General features: G+C 42.6%; 1 protein-coding gene across 2 annotated transcripts in view; it reads left to right on the forward strand.

Annotated features, from left to right (window-relative positions):
* LOC123757649 (uncharacterized) overlaps positions 1-22375 on the forward strand; it is a 111745-nt gene that overhangs the window by 60286 nt on the left and 29084 nt on the right. For both annotated transcript variants that reach the window (XR_011225814.1, XM_069317631.1), the window contains exons 9-10: positions 3188-3408; positions 3528-3827. Coding sequence is in view for 1 of the 2 variants with exons in the window: in XM_069317631.1 (XP_069173732.1) it covers positions 3188-3408; positions 3528-3827 (521 nt within the window). In the remaining variant the exon portion in view is untranslated. The remainder of the gene's footprint in view (positions 1-3187; positions 3409-3527; positions 3828-22375) is intronic.

Below are 22375 nucleotides of genomic sequence, written 5' to 3' on the forward strand. Positions count from 1 at the left end.
GGAGTATAGAGTATACACTCAGGTACACTGAATGATAAAGTTTACACTAGAGGACACAGGCAGAGCCAGTGTACAATGGAACAAGGGAGTATAGAGTATATACTCAGGTACACTGAATGATAAAGTTTACACTAGAGGACACAGGCAGAGCCAGTGTACAATGGAACAAGGGAGTATAGAGTATATACTCAGGTACACTGAATGATAAAGTTTACACTAGAGGACACAGGCAGAGCCAGTGTACGATGGAACAAGGGAGTATAGAGATACACTCAGGTACACTGAATGATAAAGTTTACACTAGAGGACACAGGCAGAGCCAGTGTACAATGGAACAAGGGAGTATAGAGTATATACTCAGGTACACTGAATGATAAAGTTTACACTAGAGGACACAGGCAGAGCCAGTGTACAGTGGAACAAGGGAGTATAGAGTATATACTCAGGTACACTGAATGATAAAGTTTACACTAGAAGACACAGGCAGAGCCAGTGTACGATGGAACAAGGGAGTATAGAGATACACTCAGGTACACTGAATGATAAAGTTTACACTAGAGGACACAGGCAGAGCCAGTGTACAATGGAACAAGGGAGTATAGAGATACACTCAGGTACACTGAATGATAAAGTTTACACTAGAAGACACAGGCAGAGCCAGTGTACAATGGAACAAGGGAGTATAGAGTATATATAAAAAAGAAATAGAGTAAAAAACAAGAATAAAAGAGATAATAATAATAAAGATGACAATTAAAAAAAATAAAGTTATAACCTTTTGAAAGGAAAGGCAGAGCTATAGTTCACATTGGTCGTTAAATGAGATTATAATTTGAATTCTGGTTATTCAGCTGTTATCCCACAGTCATTCAGGAAAGGATTGAGGTGAGCTTCAGTGGTTTTTACATGTTTTTCCAGTGTCAGTCCTCCTAGCTATAATTTTACCATCTCGCACAAAACAATATTTAATTACTGGGGAATTTTTGCAGAAACCACACAGTTTAAGTAAGAGATTTTGTCTGAACCTGGTCAGACATTCATTCACATAAACAGTGGATTTACAAGAGACCGCAGTTCTGATAAGGTTTGACTTGCGGGAGCAGCTATCAAGTTTAACACGAATTTTCCTGTTATATATACCAGATGATTTGATACCCACTCTATAAGCTGATTTGATGTCACTTGTTTTGATTGAATACCTTAACTTGTCCCGCAATTCCTGGATCACGATGGCAGCTCAGTCTTCTCCTTCAGAGTCTTGGGAAAAATCACGTGAAAAGATAACGACAGAATCAAGTAGTTTATGTTAGTCTGGTTCATCTTGGGTAACAGTGTGTTGCTGTTGGTGGGTGTTAAGATGGTTCTCAAACTGTTGTAGCATTCCTTCCTGTTTTCTAGTGGTTTCTGCTGGCTTAAAGTCAGTAACTGTGGTCTTGAGAGAGTTTAATTCTAGTTCGAGGAGGTCGACTCTGGTAGACAGATCTTGATTAATCTTGATCATTGCTGAAGCTTCACCTAACAGGTTTATTATTAAGTCTGATTGCTCTTGGATTACTGCCACTTGGTCTTCATGTATTTGGGTTAATAACTTGAGCCATGAGTTATCAGCAAAGCGCTTGAAGTCGGAACAAGGGGCAGCAGCTCGTTTAAGTTGAGCCATATGGCTGCATAACTGTTGCATGGCCCGTGACGAACTCTGCGCGCCACACAGCTGAGAATGTTTGTTATTGTTGACAAGGGGAGAGTCGGTAGTCGGAGAGTCGGAATCAGCATGCAGAAACAAGACATTTATTTATTTTATTTATTTATTTATGCATATACAAGAATGTACATAAGGAATGTGAGGATACAAATATGGTAATTTCAGTCTTGTAAAGCCACTAGCACGCGCAGCGTTTCGGGCAGGTCCTTAATCTAAGAAAATTTTAAGGAGGTAAATACTTGCAAAATTATAGACAAAAAATGATAACAGATTACATGAAATGAAAAAAAGATGAGAGAAAATTGTAGGTACAGTATATTAAAGCACATAGGTAGCTAAGATTGATTGCAATGACAGCTTGAATGGTAGTTGACAAAAATTGGTAGTCACAATACAGCATATGGCTAGCACATAAAAGAAGACAGCAATGAACACAATGATAAGGTTGTTTGATATTACATAAAAATTAGGAGATTGGGTAACACATTGGGTACAGAGCAAATTTAAAGCTCAGTGTAGGAAACTAAGAAGATGAAGTTAGGTACTTTTTGGTTTTGCTTTTAAATAAGGCAAAAGTTTTAGTTTTTCAATTCACTAGGGAGTGAGTTCCATAGACTAGGTCCCTTAATTTGCATAGAGTGTTTACACAGATTAAGTTTGACCCTGGGGATATCAAAGAGATATTTATTTCTGGTGTGGTGATAATGGGTCCTATTACATCTGTCCAGGGAGAGTTTCATAGCATGGTTTGCATTTAAGAACAGGGTTTTGTAAATGTAGTTGACACAAGAGAATGTGTGGAGGGAGTTAATATTTAGCAAGTTTAGGGATTTAAACAAGGGAGCTGAGTGTTGTCTGAAAGCTGAGTTAGTTATCATTCTGATAGCAGATTTTTGCTGTGTGATGATGGGCTTAAGGTGGTTTGCAGTGGTAGACCCCCATGCACAGATACCATAATTAAGATAGGGGTAGATTAGTGCATAATATAGTGAGAGGAGAGCAGAGTTAGGAACATAATATCTGATTTTGGAGAGTATACCAACTGTCTTAGACACTTTCTTAGTTATGTGTTGAATGTGGGTGCTGAAGATGAGTCTCTTGTCTAGGAATAGGCCAAGAAACTTGCCATCATTTTTATTACTGATGTTAATGTTGTCTATCTGTAGCTGAATTGCATTTGATGATTTGCTTCCAAATAAGATGTAGTAAGTCTTTTCGATGTTTAATGTTAGTTTGTTCGTTGACATCCATAAGTGGACTTTTTTTGAGCTTGAGCTTGAGCGCTTGAGCTTGAGCAACATAGCTTGAGCGCTTGAGCTTGAGCAACATAGCTTGAGCGCTTTTCGTGTTCTTCAACACTTATATGCGCTTGATACAAAACAGTAGAAAACAGACTATAAATTAGGATTTATAAAGAATGTTGATTCATGTTGCGCCTCAATACCCCCACAGAAGCTCCGTTCTAAACAGTCACATGCCTCCCAGGTCGCACGTGCCTGCTGCTACTGGCTGAGGCGGCGTCCAACAAGGAGTTGAAGACCATCTGGAAAAATAAGGAGGTTCCGGTGTCTGAAGCCTGGGTCAGCATGGCCCAGCTGCTGGTCGCCAAGGGCGCTGACGCACAACTGAAAGATTACAATGGCAACTTGCCTCGAACTGTTGCCCTGATAAAGGGCAATGTCGCTGTGTCGTCTTACTTCGATGAGGTTAGTAATATTTCTAAACAAATACTGTGGATGTTCTCATTCTCAAAAAACTGGAAAAGGAAATTGGTACGACAAACATATTTTTATATTATAACTTGAACATGTCCTAAATCACACAGGTTGGCGACGAACTTAAAGACTCACATCAAAAACACTTTGACAAAATAATGTCGGCCGTTCAGAAAAACAAACTGGAGTTGCTGAAAGACTTGCTAAAGAAGCGTCATCCACTGCTGCCGCTCGGTGCTACGTGTGACCCCCTGGTGGAGGCCATCAAGAAGGGCTCCCTTGAGGCTGTGTTGCTTCTGCTGTGTGCTGGGGCGCCGCTCTGTGGGCTCTCCCTCATCTCCATCACCGCCCTGGAGGCCTCCCACGGCCGCTCACAGCTCCCGGCCATCTTTCCCGCCCTCATGAGGAAGGTGAGTGGTCTTTTGTCTTGTTCAAAAAGTTAATCAACACCAAACTATGTTTTATTGGACTTAGTGTTTGGTTACCTTCTTCACTCTGGAGTCACGGACATGTGGAGTTTGTATACACGATGCAATGCCTTCTTTTAATGCTTTTTAATATCGATAAATGCACGACCTTGCATGTGGGACATAACCCACGTCACAACCACCAAATTAATAACATTACCTTGCAGCAGATTAATACAGAAAAGGTCCTTGGTGTCAGTATCCATCATTCACTGAAAGTTGCACAACAAGTGGGAGCGGCAGTTTAGAAACATTTACCAAACCCTATGAATAGTCAAGCGTACATTTGACGTTAAGGATAAGAAGGTAGGTATTCAACTGCATAAGTCTCTGGTGCGCCCCCACCTGGATTATGGCATCCAGGCATGGAGACCTCATCTTAAGAAAGACATATAGCTTTATTAGAGAAAGTTAAACACCGTTTACTTTAGTTCATTTATTATGCACCCTATACCCATCTTGTGGGCGGTAGTGGAAAGGGTTACAGAGGCACATAATGGGCTCAGGGACTGAACAATTCATTTAGCTAAGCAAGTTACAATCTTGATGAGCTAGTTACAAAATTCAATATAAGTCGTCACATCAACAATGGGTTCGAGATCGACCACAAGTACAGTTTCTAAACTAAGCAACTGACATATGTGGAGAGCTAGTGTCACAATTGATATGTTTGTCCTGCACACCGCCCCCCATCCAGTGGGCAGCGGTGGATAGGTTACACCGCCCCCCATCCAGTGGGCAGCGGTGGATAGGTTACAATCACTCAGTTACTACCTACAGTTAGCAAACTGGGGATATTTGGCTAAAATTTCTGGTAGCAGATCATTTTGAATGAAATATTTACACATCGCTGGAACATTGGTTATAGAATTGTCTCTAAATTCACGTATCTTTTCGCACTCCATCACATAGTGACGGAGGGTGTGCGAATAATTTTGTTGACAGTTTACATTTAGTCAGGTCTACATCAGCAGATAATGAGAATTCCCAGAGATACTTGTAACCGAGTCTAAGCCGAGCAGTAGTAACATCGCATTGCTCTTCAACAAGTCACTTGAACTCCAAACCTTTCCAGATATTCTAAAAAAAAAACGAGAGTAACTCCTGTCCACAAATGTGGTGATCTCACAGATGTTAACAACTACAGACCTATATCAAGCCTGCCTAACTTGTCAAAAATATTTGAAAAACTAATCTACAAGCAGCTTTACTCTTATCTAGCCAAACACAATATACTTAGCTCTTGTCAATATGGCTTCAGACCCAAAAAAAAAACACTAACGATGCACTTATTAGTATGATTAACTTGATTCATACAGCTCTTGATAAAAATGAGTTCCCTGTTGGGTTATTTGTGGACCTGTGTAAGGCTTTTGACACTGTCAACCACCAAAACTTTCTTATTTATTTATTTATTTATTTATTTATTTATTTATTTATTTATTTATTTATTTATTTATTTATTTATTTATTTATTTATATACAAGAAGGTACATTGGGTTTGTGAGAATACATAGCATAGTACAGTAATTGCACTCTTGTAAAGCCACTAGTACGCGCAGCGTTTCGGGCAGGTCCTTAATCTAACAGATAATTTTAAGTAGGTAAATTCTATCAGAATTAATAAAATGATAATAAATACATTGCAAGAAAAAAATGAGATGGGAGAGATTAGTAAGTATATTAAAGCACATTGGTATATTAAAGCTCTGATTGATTACATTGACAGCTTGATTGGTAATTTATACAAGGTTAATAGACACCATACAACAGATTGACAGCATATATAAGACAGCAATGATCACAATGGTAAAGATGTTCGGATTGGGTACATAAAGATTGGAAGATTGGGTAACAATAGATACAGTGCAATTTTAAAGCAACAAGGTAAAAAACTATGAAGATGAAATTAGGTACTTTTTAGTTTTGTTTTTGAATGACCCAAAACTTGGACAGCTTTTCAAATCATCAGGGAGTGAGTTCCATAGACTGGGTCCCTTTATTTGCATAGAGTGTTTACACAGATTAAGTTTGACTCTGGGGATATTAAAGAGATATTTATTTCTGGTGTGGTGATAATGGGTCCTATTACATCTGTCCAGGGAGAGTTTCAGAGCAGGATTTGCATTTAAGAACAGGGTTTTGTAAATGTAGTTGACACAAGAGAATTTGTGGAGTGAGATTATGTTTAGCATGATTAGGGAGTTAAACAAGGGAGCTGAGTGTTGTCTGAAAGCAGAATTTGTTATTATTCTGATAGCAGATTTTTGCTGGGTGATGATGGACTTGAGGTGGTTTGCAGTGGTTGAACCCCATGCACAGATACCATAATTGAGATAGGGATAGATTAGTGCATAATATAGAGAGATGAGAGCAGAGTTAGGTACATAATATCTGATTTTGGAGAGTATCCCAACTGTTTTAGAGACTTTCTTAGTTATGTGTTGTATGTGGGTGCTGAAGTTAAATCTCTTGTTTAGGAATAGGCCAAGAAACTTTCCATCACTTTTATTGCTAATGTTTACATTGTCTATCTGAAGCTGAATTGCATTTGTAGATTTGCTTCCAAATAAGATGTAGTAGGTCTTTTCTATGTTAAGTGTTAGTTTGTTGGTTGACATCCATAAGTGGACTTTTTTAGTTCATTATTAACAACATTATTTAGTGTATGCGGGTTGGAGTTAGAGTAGATGAGGGTAGTATCATCAGCACACAATATAAGTTTCAGAATGTTAGAGACATTAGGCAGATCATTGATGTATATAAGAAAGAGGAGAGGTCCCAAGATGCTGCCCTGTGGCACTCCAACGGTTATTGGTAGAGTGGGAGAGGTTATATTATTGATGGCTACACATTGGTGTCTATCACTAAGATAGGATTGGATATAGTCCAGTGCATGGCCTCGAATTCCATAATGATGGAGTTTACGTAAGAGGTAATTGTGATTAACAGTGTCAAAGGCCTTTCTCAGGTCAATGAAGAGTCCAATTGGAAACTCATTTTTGTCAAGAGCTGAGTAAATTATATCAAGAAGACTAATAATTGCATCGTTGGTACTCTTTTGAGAGCGGAATCCAAACTGACAGGGGCTAAGAATGTCGAATTTTACGAGATAGGAGTAGAGCTGTTTGTAGATAATTTTTTCAAATATTTTTGATAGTATGGGTAGGTTCGATATTGGTCTGTAGTTGTTTATGTCTGACGGATTACCTCCTTTATGAACTGGCGTTACTCTTGCTTTTTTAAGGATATCAGGGAAGGTATGACACTCAAGGGATTTGTTGAACAGCAGAGCTATAGGTGGGGCAAGGGCATGGGAGGCGCTCTTGTATACAATGGATGGGATTTCACTGATATATCTTGAGGTTACCTTGAGGTGCTTCCGAGGCTTAGCGTCCCCACGGCCCGGTCGTCGACCAGGCCTCCTGGTTGCTGGACTGATCAACCCGGCTGTTGGACGCGGCTGCTCGCAGCCTGACGTATGAGTCACAGCCTCGTTGATCAGGTATCCTTTGGAGGTGCTTATCCAGTTCTCTCTTGAACACTGTGAGGGGATTGCCAGTTATGCCCCTTATGTGTAGCGGAAGCGTGTTGAACAGTCTCGGGCCTCTGATGTTGATAGAGTTCTCTCTCAGAGTACCTGTTGCACCTCTGCTTTTCAACGGGGGTATTCTGCACATCCTGCCATGTCTTCTGGTCTCATGTGATGTTATTTCTGTGTGCAGGTTTGGGCATCAACAAAGCTGATGTTCCCAGCTTTGGTTTTTAGTGAGTGTATGATGGACACAAAATCTGTCGGGCTGACTGGTGAAAGGAGAAGAGAGTTTGGATTTGAGAGCAGGGTTTTGTAAATGTGTAGTAGTGGTAAGACACTCGCCTGGCGTTCCGCGAGCGTTTTGTCATGGGTTCGTATCCTGGCCGGGGACGATTGACTGGGCGCAAATCCTTAACTGCAGTCTCTGTTTAACTCAACAGTAAAATGTGTACTTGGTTGTAACAACGATTCTTCGCGGCAGGGATCGTATTCCAAGGAAATGCCCGAAACGCTACGCGTACTAGTATATATAACATCAGTAATAAAAATGATGGCAAGTTTCTTGGCCTATTCCTAGACAAGAGACTCAACTTCAGCACCCACATACAACACATAACTAAGAAAGTCTCTAAAACAGTTGGTATACTCTCCAAAATCAGATATTATGTTCCTAACTCTGCTTTCCTCTCACTATATTTTGCACTAATCTACCCCTATCTTAATTATGGTATCTGTGCATGGGGGTCTACCACTGCAAACCACCTTAAGCCCATCATCACGCAACAAAAATCTGCTATCAGAATAATAACTAACTCTGCTTTCAGACAACACTCAGCTCCCTTGTTTAAATCCCTAAACTTGCTAAATATTAACTCCCTCCACACATTCTCTTGTGTCAACTACATTTACAAAACCCTGTTCTTAAATGCAAATCCTGCTCTGAAACTCTCCCTGGACAGATGTAATAGGACCCATTATCACCACACCAGAAATAAATATCTCTTTGATATCCCCAGAGTCAAACTTAATCTGTGTAAACACTCTATGCAAATTAAGGGACCTAGTCTATAGAACTCACTCCCTAGTGAATTGAAAAGCTGTCAAACTTTTGCCTTATTTAAAAGCAAAACCAAAAAGTACCTAATTTCATCTTCTTAGTTTCCTACACTGAGCTTTAAATTTGCTCTGTACCTAGTGTTACCCAATCTCCTAATTTTTATGTACTTAACCCAAACAACTTTATCATTGTGTTCATTGCTGTCTTCTTTTATGTGTTAGCCATATGCTGTATTGTGCCTGCTAAGTTTTGTTAAACTACCATTCAAGCTGTCATTGCAATCAATCTGAGCTACCTATGTGCTTTAATGTACCTACAATTTTTCTCTCATCTTTTTTTTTTCTTGCCATGTAACTGTTATCATTTTTTTTATAAATTTTGCAAGTATTTACCTACTTAAAATTTTCTTAGATTAAGGACCTGCCCGAAACGCTGCGTGTACCAGTGGCTTTACAAGACTGTAATTACCATATTATGTATCCTCACATTCCCAATGTACCTTCTTGTATATGCATAAATAAATAAATAAATAAATAAAATGTAAATTGAACAAGAAAATGTATGGAATGAGTTTATGTTTAGCATGTTAAGGGACTTAAACAGAGAGTTTGAGTATTGTCTTTCTATTTCTAGATATATAGTAGTAAAATATGCGTTTAATATAACAAAAATGATATAAGAAGATAGCAGTGATTACAATGGTGAAGTTGAATGGCTTAGGCACATATTGGTGGAGTGGGTAGCACTATTTAGATACAGTGCCAGTTTTAAGGCAACCAATCTAACACAAAGCTGCTATTAGGACAATCTCCAACTCTGGCCCCAGACATCACTCGGTACCCCTACTCAAATCTCTGAATATGTTAGATATTAAGCCACTGCACATCCTCTCATGTGTATTTTATATATATATATATATATATATATATATATATATATATATATATATATATATATATATATATATATATATATATATATATATATATATATCGTACCTAATAGCCAGAATGCACTTCTCGGCCTACTATGCAAGGCCCGATTTGCCTAATAAGCCAAGTTTTCCTGAATTAATATATTTTCTCTATTTTTTTTCTTATGAAGTGATAAAGCTACCCATTTCATTGTGTATGAGGTCAATATTTTTTTATTGGAGTTAAAATTAACGTAGATATATGACCGAACCTAACCAACCCTACATAACCTAACCTAACCTATCCTTATAGGTTAGGTTAGGTTAGGTAGCCGAAAAACAATGAATTCATGAAAACTTGGCTTATTAGGCAAATTGAGCCTTGCATAGTAGGCTGAGAAGTGCGTTCTGGCTACTAGGTACGACATATATATATATATATATATATATATATATATATATATATATATATATATATATATATATATATATATATATTCGGTCATATTTAATAATATATATATATATATATATATATATATATATATATATATATATTATTAAATATGACCGAAAAAGTAAGATTAATAATTCTAACACGAATTTTCTCAATCTTTCGTATATTTCTTTTCACTGGAGGGGAGGATTTACCGGGGAGGATTTACTGGGCGCAATTCCTTAACTGTAGCCTCTGTTTAACGCAACAGTAAAATGTGTACTTGGATGAAAAAACGATTCTTCGCGGCAGGGGATCGTATTCCAGGGACCATAGGATTAAGGACTTGCCCGAAACGCTACGCGTACTAGTGGCTGTACAAGAATGTAACAACTCTTGTATATATCTCAAAAAAAAACAAAAACAAAAAACTGTTGGAGGTAATTCAAAAATCAATTCTCCAAAATTCATTTTTATTTCTAGTCTGACGCGACACTTGAGCGCGTTTCGTAAAACTTATTACATTTTCAAAGACTTTAGTTAACACTTACACAACTGAATAGAACTTACACATCTCCGATTTTGTTTATATCTACATTTGAGTGAGGTGGATGGGGTGAGGTGGTATTTAATAAGGTATTAATTTCATCAACACAAGCCAGAACATGAAACAATGGGTATTGAATAGAAGTGATTGTAGAAAGCCTATTGGTCCATATTTCTTGATGCTTCTATATTGGAGCGGAGTCTTGAGGTGGGTAGAATATAGTTGTGCATTAATTGGGTGTTGATTGCTGGTGTTGATTTCTTGATGTGTAATGCCTCGCAAACGTCAAGCCGCCTGCTATCGCTGTATCTATCGATGATTTCTGTGTTGTTTACTAGGATTTCTCTGGCGATGGTTTGGTTGTGGGAAGAGATTATATGTTCCTTAATGGAGCCCTGTTGCTTATGCATCGTTAAACGCCTAGAAAGAGATGTTGTTGTCTTGCCTATATACTGGGTTTTTTTGAGCTTACAGTCCCCAAGAGGGCATTTGAAGGCATAGACGACGTTAGTCTCTTTTAAAGCGTTCTGTTTTGTGTCTGGAGAGTTTCTCATGAGTAGGCTGGCCGTTTTTCTGGTTTTATAGTAAATCGTCAGTTGTATCCTCTGATTTTTGTCTGTAGGGATAACGTTTCTATTAACATACTTGGCCCTCTCCTCTTTCTCATCTACATTAATGACCTTCCAAATGCCTCCCAACACCTCAAACCAATTCTATTTGCTGACGACACAACCTTCATTTACTCCAGTCCTGACCCTCTTGCTCTAAATGCCACAGTAAATACTGAGCTAAATAAAGTCCATCTTTGGCTAACTGCCAACAAACTCACCCTTAACATTGACAAAACCTTCTATATTCTGTTTGGCAATAAATCCTCTAGTCTTATAAATCTCAAAATAAACAATACCCAAATTTGTAACAAATTAGATGGCAAATTCCTTGGCATTCTCATTGACCACAAGCTGAATTTCCAGGGACACATTCTAAATATATCAAAAAAAGTTTCAAAAACTGTGGGCATTCTTTCTAAGATCAGATATTATGTACCACGCCCTGCCCTGGTGACTCTCTATTACTCCCTTATCTATCCTTATCTCAACTATGGTATTTGTGCTTGGGGTTCTACTACCCAAAATCACTTACGTCCTCTAATTACCCAACACAAAGCCGCTATTAGAACAATATCCAACTCTGGCCCCAGACATCACTCGATACCCCTACTCAAATCTCTTAATATGTTAGATATTAAGTCACTGCACATTCTCTCATGTGTATTATACATATATAAAACGCTAAACTATAATGCCAATCCTGATCTTAAAAGCTTCATAGAAGGTTGTAACAGAACCCATGAGCACCACACCAGAAATAAATACAGTTTTGATATTCCTAGAGTACGTCTTAATCAAACTAGAAATGCTCTGCAAATCAAGGGGCCCAGAATGTGGAATGACCTTCCCAACCATGTTAAAGACTGTACCTCTCTCAACCAGTTTAAGATAAAAACTAAACACTACCTAATAAATTCCCTGTAATCTACCTCACTCCTCTATTGTCAACCCATATCTGTTATTTTCTTTTTTAATCAACACTGTTTGTCAACCTATTGTATTTGTGCTGCTTTTTCAGTCATGTTCCCCTTTTTTTTTTTTTTTTTTTTTTTTTTTTTTTTATCTTTATTTGTATTTGTTCTCAACACCTTTTATTCTTTATGCTCAATTAGTATTAAGTTCTAGATATTAATGTTTTTCTTGCCCGAAACGCATTGCGTAATAGTGGCTTTAGGCATTGTATGTACTAGCTCTATCTGTATATCAATCCATTAATGTAACATCACTTGTATGTATATACCTTACCTGAATAAACATCTGAATCTGAATCTGAATCTGAACAATATCTTTCAGGACCCTTTCCTCCGTTTTATGAGCTGTGGAAAAGAAGTTCCTGTAAAATAGTCTAATAGGGGGTATAGGTGTTGTGTTGGTTGTCTCTTCAGAGGTTGCATGGCGTTTCACTTTCCTTCTTATGATGTCTTCGACGAAACCATTGGAGAAGCCGTTGTTGACTAGGACCTGCCTTACCCTACAGAGTTCTTCGTCGACTTGCTTCCATTCTGAGCTGTGGCTGAGAGCACGGTCGACATATGCGTTAACAACACTCCTCTTGTACCTATCTGGGCAGTCGCTTTTGGCATTTAGGCACATTCCTATGTTCGTTTCCTTAGTGTAGACTGCAGTGTGGAAACCTCCGCTCTTTTCCATGACTGTTACATCTAGAAAGGGCAGCTTCCCATCCTTTTCCATCTCGTAAGTGAAACGCAGCACGGAACTCCGCTCAAATGCCTCCTTCAACTCCTGCAGATGTCTGACATCAGGTACCTGTGTAAAAATATCGTCAACATACCTGCAGTATATGGCCGGTTTCATGTTCATGTCGACTAAGACTTTTTGCTCGATGGTACCCATGTAGAAGTTTGCAAACAGGACACCTAGGGGAGAACCCATGGCGACCCCATCTACTTGCTTATACATGTGCCCATCCGGGCTCAAGAAGGGTGCCTCTTTAGTACAAGCTTGGAGTAGTTTCCTTAGGATATTTTCTGGTATGTCAAGAACATACCAGAAAATATCCTAAGATCAGATATTATGTACCCCGCCCTGCCCTGGTGACGCTCTATTACTCCCTCATCTATCCATATCTCAACTATGGTATTTGTGCTTGGGGTTCTACTACCAAAAATCATTTACGTCCTCTAATTACTCAACACAAAGCTGCTATTAGGACAATATCCCACTCTGGCCCCAGACATCACTCGGTACTCCTATTCAAATCTCTGAATATGTTTGATATTAAGTCACTACACATTCTCTCATGTGTATTATACATATATAAAACGCTGAACTGTAATGCCAATCCTGACCTCAAAAGCTTCATAGAAGGTTGTAACAGAGCCCATGAGCACCACACCAGAAATAAATACAGTTTTGATATTCCTAGAGTACGACTTAATCAAACTAGAAATGCTCTACAAATCAAGAGACCCAGAATGTGGAATGACCTTCCCAAGCATGTTAAAGACTGTACCTCTCTCAACCAGTTTAAGATAAAAACGAAGCACTACCTAATAAATTCCCTGTAACCTACCTTACCCCTCTGTTGTCAACCAATGTCTGTTTTTTTCAAATGACGCTGTTTGTCGACCGAATTGTATTTGTGCTGCTTTTTCAGCCATGTTCCCCCCTTTTTATCTCTTTTTTTTTTTTTTGTTTGTTCTCAACTCATTTTACTCTTTATACTCAATTAGTATTAAGCTTTAGTCATTTAAGTTTTTCCTGCCTGAAACGCTTTGTGTAATAGTGGCTTTAGGCATTGTATGTACTAGCTCCATCTATAAATCCATCAACGTTTGTATCTTACCTTGAATGTATGTACTTTACCTGAATAAATATTTGTATTTTGTATTTGTTAATCAACCAGGCATTATGTTGGAATCTATGAGGATGAAGTTAGGTACTTTTTGGTTTTATTTTTGAATAAGGCGAAGGTTGGACAGCTTTTCAATTCGTTAGGGAGAGAGTTCCATTGACCAATGGGTCCTTTATTTGCATAGAGTGCCTACATAGATTTAGTTTGCCTCTGGGGATATCATAGTCATATGTATTTCCAGTGTGGTGATTATGGATTCTATTACATCTGTCAAGGAAGAGTTTCAGATCAGAATTTCCATTTGAGAACAGGGTTTTGTAAATGTAAATTGAATAAGAGAATGTGTGGAATGAGTTTATGTTTAGCATGTTAAGGGACTTAAACAGAGTTTGAGTATTGTCTGAAAGCAGATCGAGTTTGTCATTGTTCTGTTAGCAGATAATACATTGTAGAAAGGTTTTTATATCAACAAACAACTACAATATAAGTTAACAGAGGTGATTATACTAGTAAGGATATGTAATAGTAATAAATTAATAATTATTTATTAATAATAAATTATTATAAGTAATAAATTATAAACAAATACCATATTCCACTAAAAATACACCAGTTTAATTTTAAATATACTTGATTTACATAAGTACGGAAATAAATATTATCTAAGTTATCTTTGTCAATTTTCACGAAATTTCCGAAAATAATATCATTATCGTTGCGACGCCTCAATGTTGTTGTATGACGTCATCGGGAGATACAATATGGCTGGGGGGCGGGAAGGTCGGCCATCTTGGCGCGCGGATTGAACGCTCCTGGCTGGACTTTCTTTCCACACCTTACCTGGAACTCATCTTTAATTCAGCTGGCTTCTTTGGGCCAGTGTGTGCTCACTGCAGCTACCCAGGGGCTCACAGGACCGGGGGAGGCCGGAGCCTCCCAAATGGACGCCTCCCCGAGCGGGGGCGCCATGGATGTTGACAGCAAGTCCCAGAGAGGAAAACGTCTGCTAGAAGATGAGTCGGCTGATGCTGCCCCAGAGCGAGATGCTAAGAGGATATCCTCCCCTTCAGAAGACCTTAGTCTTGTGGTACCCCGTTCCTCGTTTGTGGTAGTCCTAATCCAGTCAGAATCAGGTCAGTGCGTCTTTGCAAATCCTCGTACCTTAGGTGCAGCAATCGAGGCTTCCGTATTGTGGCCACATTGCCTGCCTGAGACCATACGTACCCTGGGTAGGGGTGCAGCACTCAAGCTACATATCAGAAAGGAGGCTCTATCACACATCTGTGTATCCGACATTAATAAGTTGGGGGACTGGCCTGTCAGGTGCCGACAGGTATTGTCGCAGGAGGAGGAGTCTCGGGCCCGGTATGGGAAGATTGGCCCAATTGACCAGAGTGTAGATGTGGATGACATCCAGGCCGCTCTGCAGGTATTAGGGGGTGCATCAGTGAGATTATTGGAAGTTACCAGGATTCGCGGAGCAGCAGGGCCGACATCCATGGTCCGTGTAAAGTTCGATGGGCACCTCCCTGACCGAGTGGCACTACACAGGACCTCGTATCAGGTTCAGCCCTACAATTTCCCTGTTTTACGATGTTACGCTTGTCATCTATTGGGCCACAGTCGCCTGACCTGCCGTAATACAGCACGGTGTGCAAACTGCGGCAAAACTGGCCATTCAGACAGAGATGACGGTGGGTGCTCTGCTGCACCCCGCTGCTTTTTATGCCATGGCCATCATAAGGTTACGTCTAAGAGTTGCCCTGTATATCTTGAGGCCCTCCAGTTGGACATCGATCACAAAACAGCGGGGACACCTCGACATGAGCTGTTCCAGAAGTTGCGTACCCTCAATCAGCCTATCGCTTCTTCTCGCCTCCAGGTTCCCCCTGGTCGGGCCTCTTCACAAGTAGGAACTAGCAGACGCTCTTGCCTGTCCCAGTCACATGCCACATACGCCCAGGTTGCTAATCGATTTTCCCTCCTGGGTAGCCTTGACACTGACGGAAACTCATCCACGGATACAGACATGGACGCTCAGTCTCGGCCGGAGCCTAGCACTCGTCACCCTCCTGCCTTTCCTCAAAGAAGCCAACACCGGCGTCGTCGACACACCCATCGATCAGGAGGTACTGCTCCAACAGACAGCCCTGATGATCCTCTGGTCCCCCAGGCACTTTCCGAAGGGATTGTGACACCGGGGGAACATGAGGCCCAGAGTGAGGCTCCCACCAGTCGCAGACGCCGTCAAGAGAGTTCGCGAGCCGACCACCGCTTCCGTCAGGCAGAGAGAAACATAGATCAACATCCTCTTGACTGGAAGTCATTGATACCACATATTTTACTTACTTTGTATGAAGGTTTTATGGCTTTTTCTAGTGGTTCCCCCTTTGGAGACGTCTGTGCACTGGTGGTCAAAAAGTTAGCTGTTGTATTTCAGGGATAATGGCGCCCCATCCTGAGAATACTGTGGTGTTTTGGAATGCCCGCTCCCTTTTTAAGAAGACGCAATTTTTACGCAATTTTATCGCCAGCGCACCACCGTTGATTGTGGGACTCTGTGAGACTTGGCTTACAGACGATCTTTCCTTCACAGTGCCGGGGTATTCTGTCTATAGACAAGATCGGCCAGTACGGGGTGGAGGGGGACTTGCCCTCTTGGTCAGGGACTCAGTTCCCAGCTCCTTGCTCCGGATTCACTCCTTCCCGGGTGGACATTTAGAATTCTTGGCAGTGAAGGTCGCCCTCTCCCATGGGTGGGGCACCTTTGGAGTTCTGTATAACCCCTGTCTACCGGTAACGAAGAAGGAACTAGAACACTATTTTGGTCAGATCACAGACACCTGCCTCGTCATGGGTGACTTTAACGCTCGGCACTCATCATGGCAACCCATGCTATCGGGTCGCCACCACAACATGGCTGGCCGAGCCCTATTTCAGTTTCTCCTTGACTCCCCAGACCTCTCCTTACTGACGCCGCCAGGTTTGGGAACTCGGATAGACCCGCTAAATGGCCATACTTCAACACTCGATCTTTGCATTGGAAGAGGCCCCTTCACGATGGCGCAGATATGGACCGGGCCGTACCTGGGTAGTGATCACCTGCCCATCGTCATCTCCTTCGGGGGCACTGTTCGTCCTGCTCTGACCTCCCGTAGATCCAAATGGATCTTCTCGGAAGAGGGGTGGCATGGCTATGAGGCGGATGACTGGTTGACCCTTCCCCCAGTTACTGCAGATCTCCATGGGTCAGCAGATGCTCTCTCCGAGTCCCTCTTCAGTGTAGGCTCTCGGCATTTCAGGAGGACTAGTGGCCAGACAACCAATCCTTCCCGCCGTGGGGCACCGTGGTGGACTCCTGAATGTCGGCAGGCAGTACTGGACCGGCGACGTGCGTGGAATTCGTGGCGGCGCCACCCTACTCCACTGCAGCGGCAGACCTTCCGCAGGGCGGACGCCAGGTGTAGACAAACAGTCCTCCTTGCCAAACGCAAGGCCTGGGCTAATTACTGTGCCTCTCTCCGATTCGACTCCTCCTCTGCGGGAGCCTGGGCCTTTGTTCGTAAGATGACAGGTAGGTACTCCCGGCCTACCATCCCACTCAGAGACCCCAGTGGTAATGGGGGCCTAGGGGAAGTACAAATAGCCGAACTCTTGGCTGACCACTTTGAAGATGTTTACCGTTCCCCGCTCCTCTCTGTGAGTTCCATAGGTTGGGGCTCCCGACAGGGTATAGGACTAGCTCAGGACCTGGATCGCCCATTTACATCTGTTGAGCTGAAGGACGCTCTGTCACTCTCTAAGTCGGGCACTATGCCAGGGATAGACAACGTCCCATATGAATTTGTTCGGAGGGCACCCAAGAGCTTTCAGTCCCACCTCCTTTACTTCTACAACGCCTGCTGGTCCTCTGGTGTCTTCCCTGCCCCTTGGAAACACGCCATTCTTCTACCATTGGCCAAGTCAGGGAAGGATCCGTCTGTCCCGACTTCATATCGGCCCATAAGTTTGCTTCCATGTCTCGGGAAACTGATGGAACGTCTTGTTCACACCCGGCTACAATGGGTGGTGGAAACCTCAGGTCTCCTACCTGAGGGTATCAGTGGATTTCGGCCGGGAAGAAGCACGATGGACTGCCTCCTCTCCTTGGAACATCGAATAATGGACACTTATCGACGGAGAAGAGTGCTCCTTGCAGCATTCTTCGATATCAAGAGTGCATTTGACTCTGCTTCTCATTCTGCTGTCCTTCAGAGTCTGGCTCGACTAGGTCTCTCGGGTCCGGCGTTAAGGTGGTTCCAAAACTATCTACAGGGCCGCTCATTCAAAGTGGCGGTTGGTGGAGTCGTCTCTACGTCCCGCCCTGTCTCGCGTGGTGTCCCTCGGGGAGCGATTCTGAGCCCACTACTATTCTCTATTCTTCTGTCTGATCTCCCTGTATTCCGGGGGGTCCAGGTTTTAGCCTATGCCGATGACGTAACCCTCGTGGCGGATGGTGACACTCTCCTAGAGGCACAAGGCTCCCTGCAAAATGCCGTGACTGTGTTCTCAGCAATTGTGCTGGGGAAGGGGCTCTCCATTAACCCTGTGAAAAGTTGCGTCATGAGCTTCACCTGGACCCGCCTACCAGACCAGCCAGTGGTGACCCTCGGGGGCTGTCGTCTCCCGATCGCTACCGAACACAGGTGGCTGGGGGTCGTTCTAGATGGCCCTCGGCTGACGTGGAGGCACCATGTCGACTACCTTCGGGCCTCATGCCTTCGTCGCGTGAACATCATGAAACGGGTCTCTGGTGCGGCTTGGGGGGCTTCACGGGAGTCGCTCCTAGCTCTCTACAAGGCCTTCATTCGTAGCAAGATCATGTATGCGAGTGAAGTCTATGGCTCAGCAGCAGCATCTGTCTTGGCAAGGCTGGATCCCATTCAAAATGGTGCCCTTCGCTCAGCGTTAGGAGCTATGCCCTCCTCGCCAGTTCTTTCCCTTCATGCCGAGTCGGGGCTATGGCCCCTGAGCTTTCAACGTCTTCTCGCCCACTGCCGCCAACTTCAACGGATAGTGCGTCTCCCTGCTACCCATCCACTTACTCGCCTCCAGCTCGAGGCCAACTGGTGGAATGTGCCGGCTGGACACTCCAGACGTCGTCAATTGCCTTTCGTCGTCCGGGCCTTGGATGCATATTCACAGTTTTCCCTTCCCGTCCCTGTACTCATCCCCGGCCCGATCATCTCACCTGTGCCTCCGTGGGCAGAAGAGATCATTCGAGTTTCTGTCGACTTTTCCAAGCCTCCTCGTCGGAAGAGAGATTTAGAGGGTTTGGCCCCTTTAATTTTTGCAGACCTACGAGCCTCCTTATACTCTGGATACTTAGAGGTTTACACGGATGGGTCCCGCAAAGATCAGCCACCATCTACATCTGCGGCAGCATACTTTGCTCCTTTTTCTTTCTGTCAGACGTGGAAACTCTCCCCTGCTCATTCGTGCCTGGCCGGGGAATTGTTTGCAATCTTACTAGCCTTACGACTCCTTCGACAAGTTTCAGGGCCCTCTGCAGTGGTTATCTACGTGGACTCAATCACAGCCCTACATCTGATATCATCTCGGCGTCCACGAGTCCATCGTCATACTGTGTCACAGATCCGTGGAGAACTGCTGTCATACTCTGTTACTCCAGGTTGGTCCATCTATCTCCAATGGGTTCCGTCACATGTCGGTATTAAAGGCAATGAGGTAGCCGACGCAGCAGCAGGGATGGCGCATGCTCTCCATGACACTACAAATGTGCCTCTAGACCTTTCCGAAATTCTCCCGCAACTCCGGGCGGCTTGCCTCGTGAGTTGGGAGGCAATGATGGAGCCAGCACTCAGGTCCTCCTCTTTGGCGGGTCTACGGGAGGATTCCTCCCCGCGTCCATGGACTCGTCATCATTCTCGACTCCTCGACACTGCCATCACTCGTCTCCGGATTGGGCACACTTGCCTGGCCGCACATCTCCATCGTCTACGGCTGGTAGATTCCCCATATTGCCAGTGGTGTCCGACCCAGGAGGATACAGTGGAGCACCTTCTACTTCACTGCCCTCGATTTCATAGCGCTCGCGTCAGACTACAGAGTTCCGTTCGTAGGCTGAATATTCCCCGCCTCACAGTTCCCGTTCTCCTTGACGGGGCAGGTGCGAGAGACGAAGACGTCCGTCATGACATCCTTCGCCATACCTTCCGCTTCATCCGTCATGTCCGCGGCCTGAAGAGACTGTAAAATTTGTCGCCTGAGGAGATTGTAGGGTCTATGGCCTGAAGAGACTATAGGGGCCCCATCCCTTCGCTATTTCCCGGTATCGGGCAGCCGGGGCGCATCCGATCCCACGATCGTCGTCGCCCCTAAATCAACACAACAACAATATGGCTGGCGGCCGCTGAGAGACGAATGCCGCGTCCCTTCAACAACAACGCCGCGTACAGTCATCGGCAGGAGAAAACCTTTGCACAAACTGCAGTTATCATAAAGAAGAAGAAGACGAACCCAGCAGGATAGAAAGTAGGACCTCCTCCACCAGGACTCGCCTCTGCTGACCCCCAACTCGGTACCAAGTACAAGACTAACCATCGTCTCCATGTGACGCTTATCTTGTCACTGAATAACATAAGAACAAAGGTAACTTCAGAAGGCCTGTTGGCCCATACGAGGCAGCTCCTATTTATAAGTTGACTCCTGCAGTCATCGGGAGTCAAGGAAAGAGATACCTTTCACACGCCAAGCATAAGACAACGCCCAGGCTTCTTTAATCCCAGCGGCAGTGTGTGGTGACCCCAGGAGACGCCTCACGTCACAAGGCAACTCTTGCTGTCATCAGGAGAAGGTTCTCTTCACATTAGCTTGACGTATCATATCGATGGCGAAATCTTACGAGTGTCCAGAGTGTGGGAAAAGTTTCAGTCAACTTAGAAATATGAAGTTCCACAGGAGGGTGCATGCGGATGATAAATTTCACGAGTGCCAAGAGTGTGGGAAAAAGTTCCGTCAACTTGGAAAACTGAAGCTCCACATAATGGTGCACACGGGTGATAAGCCTCACGAGTGTCCAGAGTGTGGGAAAACGTTCACTCAACTTGGAAATATGAAGACCCACAGGTTGGTCCACACTGATTATAAGCCTCACAAGTGTCCAGTTTGTGATAAGAGATTCAGTCGACTTGGAGATATGAAGAAGCACAGTCTTGTACATACAGATGAGAAGACTCACAAGTGTCGCAAGTGTAGGAAAAGCTTCCGTCGACTTCAAGATGTGAAGATTCACAGTAGGGTGCATACGGGTGATAAACCTCACGAGTGTCCAGATTGTGGGAAAAGGTTCAGTCAACTGGGAAATATGAATTCCCACAGGATAGTGCATACAGATGTTAAACCTCACATGTGCCCCGAGTGTAATAGGACATTTAGTCGACTAAAAGATATGACAGTTCACAGACTGGTGCATACGAATGAAAAACCTCATGAGTGTCTCGAGTGTGGGAAAAGATTCAGGCAACTTGGATCAATGAATAGTCATAAGATTATGCATACAGATGATAAGCCACATGAGTGTCCTGAGTGTGGAAAAAAATTCAGTCGACTTGGGTCACTGAATACTCATAGGATGATACATACAGATGACAAGCCTCACGAGTGTCCCGAGTGTGGAAAAAAATTTCGTCAACTTGGAGATATGAAGAGGCACATTACCATACATACGGGTGAAAAGCCTCATAAGTGTTCAATATGTACAAAAAGATTCCGTGAACGTGGAACTATGAAGAAGCACATGAGGGTGCACATGGGTGATAAAAAACCTCATGAGTGTCCAGAGTGTGGAAAAGGATTTAAGGGACTTCGTAATATGAAGAAACACATGCTAATGCACGTGGATAATGAGTCTCACGAGTGTTCCAAATGTGGGAAAAAATTCAGTCAACTTGGAGACGCTAAGAAGCACTTGATGGTGCATACAGGTGATAAACCTCAAGAGTGTCCTGAGTGCAGCAAAAGCATCCATCAGTTGCAAGACATAAAGCCTCACATGATAGTACATGAAACTGATAAGACTTAATCTCACCAGTGTACCAAGAGTGGGAAAAATTAAACTTTTAAAAGTTTAAATTGTGTTGATTGGTGCATACAAGTATTAAATATTTGAGTGTGCAAGATGATGCACAATACTGAATCTTGAATCATACAAGTGTTAAATATTTGTGTGCAAGATGATGCACAATACTGAATCTTGAATCATACAAGTGTTAAATATTTGAGTGTGCAAGATGATGCACAATACTGAATCTTGAATCCATCATTTATATTAACCTAAATTTTTATTTTTTATTAGCTATTTAATCCACCATGAAGAATAATCTGAATCTGGCTTATTAGTATAAATCTGAAATGTTTATTACCTTGTCTGGAATTTGCATTAGTCAGATATGAAGTATTTTGCTCATGGTAGTTATTGCAAGGAATTGGGTAATATAGAACAATTGTAGTCTGTCAACTTTTTTAATTAAGGTGATATATTTAATGTTTGTGTAGTCTACATTATATAATTAAATT

Source organism: Procambarus clarkii, chromosome 1, assembly GCF_040958095.1.
Source record: "Procambarus clarkii isolate CNS0578487 chromosome 1, FALCON_Pclarkii_2.0, whole genome shotgun sequence".
In the NCBI taxonomy this organism is placed as follows: domain Eukaryota; kingdom Metazoa; phylum Arthropoda; class Malacostraca; order Decapoda; family Cambaridae; genus Procambarus; species Procambarus clarkii.